Source organism: Orycteropus afer, unplaced genomic scaffold (assembly GCF_000298275.1).
Source record: "Orycteropus afer afer isolate SDZICR_OR568_19922 unplaced genomic scaffold, OryAfe1.0 scaffold00038, whole genome shotgun sequence".
Classification (NCBI taxonomy): Eukaryota; Metazoa; Chordata; class Mammalia; order Tubulidentata; family Orycteropodidae; genus Orycteropus; species Orycteropus afer.
Genome location: NW_006921625.1, coordinates 2,126,971 through 2,131,460, shown reverse-complemented (window position 1 = coordinate 2,131,460; position 4,490 = coordinate 2,126,971). Strand labels below are relative to the sequence as shown.

Here is a 4,490-nt window from a genome sequence, read left to right as displayed (position 1 = left end):
ATGGGGCTTTGAGCTGGCTGATTTCTGCTCAGAATGTGCACCTTTACCCCAGACAGAATCAGAACCTGGGGGTGTCCACAAGACCCCCAGGTGATTCATATAGCTGGGTGCACATAAGCACCCCTGAAGATCTTGTGGAAACAGAGGTTCCGATTCACTGAGTGCGGTGGAGAGGCCCATGCCTTCAGGGGCCGAACCCAAGCAAACAGTTTGAAGCCCTGGAGTCCAGATTCACCTGAGCTGTGGAGGTGCACGGCTGTAAGGCAGACCTCAGGCCTTTGTAAATAATGGGAATCGGAGGCAAACTTCACCCAGGGCAAGTGCACAATCACAGCGAGGGATGAAGTGTGGCCATGAGGCCGGAGCTGCCGTAACTGAGCGGCGAGTCCCAACTAGAGCAGTGAACTCATGGTGAGGAGCGCCGTGGCCCTCCTGCCAGCCACGCCCACGTTTCAAGCTCAGACCAGGGCAACGTGATCAGGATTTTACTCTCGGAAAATCAACTGAGATGAAGAGGTGGCAGCGTGTCATTCCAGCAATGGCCACATTCTGAACTGAAGTCTCAGGAGACATCAAACCACCAGACCCAGGAGAGAAAATAAAGAATTTGACTGTCATCCTGAAATTCTGGACTCCTGCCTTCTATCATCGTTAATGTCAGGATATGATGAGAGACTACAGGTGAGAAGGTGGTCAACCAGTCGATTGACCGATCCAAATGAAATGAGGTGGATGCTTCCAGAGCCTGTGGAGCAGTGCCCGCTGCAAACATAGTGACCCACAGGAGAGTGCATGCCCAGAACCCCAGCACGTGTGCACGGCCCACGGGCACAGGGCCACGCCTCGCTTCCACGGCCTCAGCCACTTTCCATCGAGATGCATGGAAGGGAGTGTCAAACTATGCCAGCATTAAAATATGCAACTTGAACAAAGTGACCAGAACCCAAACTAGCCATGAAGTCAAGGACAAAGTAAATCCCAGACAAATGAACCCCTTGCAGATGGACCACGTTGGGGAAGCTGCCCTGCTGAGCCCAGTGGAATGAGGCTGAGGAGGGCCCGAGCTCTCACCAGGGGTCTTCAGTGGCAGCGTCCTGCAGGAGGAAAGTTTGCAGACTCCAAGACCAACGTGGAGTGAGAGAGTTTCGGTGTGACCCCTGGGTCCTGGCACAACATCCACCTAAATTCACACAAGTCAGGGGACACGGGGATGATTGGTGGCCGCGCATCCTAGGATCTTCCCAAGTTCACTTTGACAGACGTTTGTGATAAACAAGTTTAATAAATTGCTTATGGATAGTTATTAAATGATCAATTATTAAGTAAGTTTAGTAAATTATTCGAGTTTGCAACACTGAGTCTGGATTCCCGAGTGGCACAAACTGTTAACATGCTCAGTTGCTAATCAAAAGGTTGGAGGTTCAAGGCCATACACGGTGCCTCAGGTGAAAGGACAGACAATCTTCTTCCGGAAACTGCCACTGAAAACCCTGTGGGTGCGGTTCAACTCTGACCACACGGGGGCGCCAGGAGTTGGGGTCGACTCAACAGCAGCTGGTTGGTTATAATTAACTCCAGGGTTGGAAGCTTTTTAGACTTTTCTGTGAACAGAAACTATCCATATTCCTCATAACAAAACAAGATCTGGGCAGTTAATTAGCATAACATGGAGTATTTAGAAACAGTTGTCTTTAAAATATGAAGACCAGAGTTTATATGACTAATCCAATTAGATGAACGAGGGAGGATTTTCATTATGGACTTAATTGAACAACTGAAAGTCACGGAGCATCTGACTCGTAGATTATCCCCGCTAATTATTCACGTAAATACGGTAGGACATAATTTGCAATGGGGACCGATACTTAAATTCAACGGCGTTGACGTTCGCTGCTAATTACCAAGGTCTTCTCCATGAGGCTCACGCTGGTTATGATTTCCTGTTGGTGATAAAAGTAGCTAATCATGGTATAAAACTCCTGTTCCCGCGAAAGTAGTAAGAGTGAATCAGACTTGCAGGGCCCAGTGATAAGGAAGGGTTCATCTGAAGCCTTAGAAGCGCTATCTGCTTAATTCAAATGGGATCCTGGCTCGAATGCTACTCTCTTATAGGAAAAGTTTACAGCAGGGAGCAAAGATTTGATCTGTGCTGGCATGTGTGGTCAGTATATGTCACTGAGCATTGTCACTAATGATCTGGGGGAAGAGGGGCCCCTCGTGGTCCCCCAGGGCAGGAATGATGCTAAATGGGAAACAGGTCCGAAAACCAGTGAGTGTCAGCGTGACATTGGGCCCAGAGGCAGAGAAGCACCTGAAAGTCAAGCAAGAGACAGCTTCACAAAATACGGAGGCAGACGGGTAGCTCTGAGGGCTGACGATCAGAGGCAACACAGTGCAGTCTGTGGTTTTTAAACGGACCGATAAGAGCAATCACCGGCTTATTCAGAGCCAGGGCTGTGCTGTGGAAGACACTCAATGACAACTGTGCCGCCATGAGCAATCTTTCAAATGCCATTTGGCAAGTGTGCAAAGTGTCCATAATCAGAATGTTCTTAGAAAAACAAATAGACAAACGGCATTGGGCTTTCCTTAATAGTGACATGCACACACTGATTGGGCCTGCGGCCAGCTGCCCATCTGTCCGCCCATAGCCCCGTGAGCACTCGGCCCACTGCTGAAAGGTGGGGGAAGAGGGGAGAGGGAGACAGCCCCACTGCTGAGTCTCCTGGGAGGTCAGCACCCACCGTGAGCTTCTGCAGGCTGTGCACTCTCTCTCCGACCTGGAGAGATCCCCACTCCTCAGGGCTCCCCAACAATCTGCCCACCCTAGTTCTCTTCCACATAGCACATTGGGAAGGAGGCATGCGAAATAGCCACATGGGAAACAGACATTGCAGGTGGCCCTGGCAGCTGCAGATGGTTCAGTGCTGGACCACGCAGGTTCTTGTCTCCCCAGAGGCACCTCTGAAGAAAGGCTGGCTATCTGCCTCCCACAGAACAGCCATGGAAACGCTGTGGAGCACAGTCCGACCCTGACACCAGTCAGGGAGCCCTGAGGAGGAGTCGACTCCACAGGTGCTGGTTTGGACCCTCACCCTCGGTGTCAGCTCAGGGCTAACAGCCACCCGGGGCCCCATACAGACCTTGTCCTCCTTGGCTCCCTGCCGGCTCTTCCTCTCCGCAGGCAGCCTCGGGGTGCAGGTGCCGGGGGCTCGGCTGCACTCTCTGCTTTTATCTGTTGGACCGAAGCAGTCGTCATTAGCATTCGAGTTGTCACAGCAAGCTGAGAAAACTCAACAATCCAAGACAAGACAGCCTTGAGAACTCAACGTGGTGGCCAAGTGCAGCCCCTGTGTGAACACCGTGCTTTCACGGTCTCTGTTGTGGCCAAATGCTACCTCAAGGATGGCCCTGGCCTGCTCCCAGCCTGGAGGGGTATTTGTCCGTTCACTGTCAGGTGCGATGAGAGCTGTAGATCACTGCTCTCCCAGATACAAACCAAACCCCAAATCCCCCAACTGCACCCCACACGAGTTGATGAGTCCATTCATGAAGGAAAATCCTGGTGCACCAAGACAGCTCCGACTTAGGCCAGTGCCCCTGACACACACACACAGGTTCTACTCCTGGACGAGGGGCACACACGATGCTGTCCTGATCCCCCATCTGCCCAGTGGACATTGGGACCCCGGTGAGGCTCTGGCAGTCTGCCGAGAAGCCCTCAGCTCAGCCTGTGGGAAGCCACACCATCCATGAGCCTCTGGGCCTGCTGGTCTCCATGGGCACTCAGGTGCCACCACAAAGGAGGTGTCACCTTCTTTCACACGAGGCCAGGCTGACCACAGGGCTCCTGGCCAGCTGTCACCACTGCCACCCAGAGACATGCCTGGGATATGGCAATGGTACTGTCACCTGTTGCCACAGCCAGAGCAGCCCAGCAGATGGAGTCATGGGCTGGGCTGAGCCACCAAGCTGAGGTGGGAAACTGCATTCTCCCTGAAGCCAGTGAGATACTGCCACAGTCAGAGCCAGGGCATCCTACCCAGCTTTCCAGAACCCTGTAGCCATCACTCCCCAAGACCATTCCTTGAGGTGTATTAAGTGGCAAGGAGCATTCTCCCTGAAGCCAGTGAGATACTGCCACAGTCAGAGCCAGGGCGTCCTACCCAGCTTTCCAGAACCCTGTAGCCATCACTCCCCAAGACCATTCCTTGAGGTGTATTAAGTGGCAAGGAGCCTGCTCTCAGGGACCTCCATCCTGGCTCCATGGCTGGCAATGGTGCCCCTGCCCCCACTCTATCCTCATCCATAAAACGGAACCAGCATGGTTCACACTGACATCATGGAGGAGCTGAGAGACAGAGAGTTTAGGAAAATGGTCACTGGTCGGTCATCTTGGAACAGGCTGAGCTTCCCCCAGAACTATACATACACCTCCGTCCCACCACACTGGACCTGTGCATGTGACCGTACCTGGAAGCAGAGTCTTT

At 52.6% G+C, this 4,490-nt stretch overlaps 1 protein-coding gene across 1 annotated transcript in view; it reads right to left on the bottom strand.

Moving 5' to 3' along the window:
• The window catches only part of TCERG1L (transcription elongation regulator 1 like), a 219,229-nt gene that overhangs the window by 67,668 nt on the left and 147,071 nt on the right, over positions 1-4,490 (bottom strand). The window contains exon 13 of the mRNA XM_042780403.1: positions 3,144-3,235. Within this exon, the coding sequence (XP_042636337.1) occupies positions 3,144-3,235 (92 nt within the window). The remainder of the gene's footprint in view (positions 1-3,143; positions 3,236-4,490) is intronic.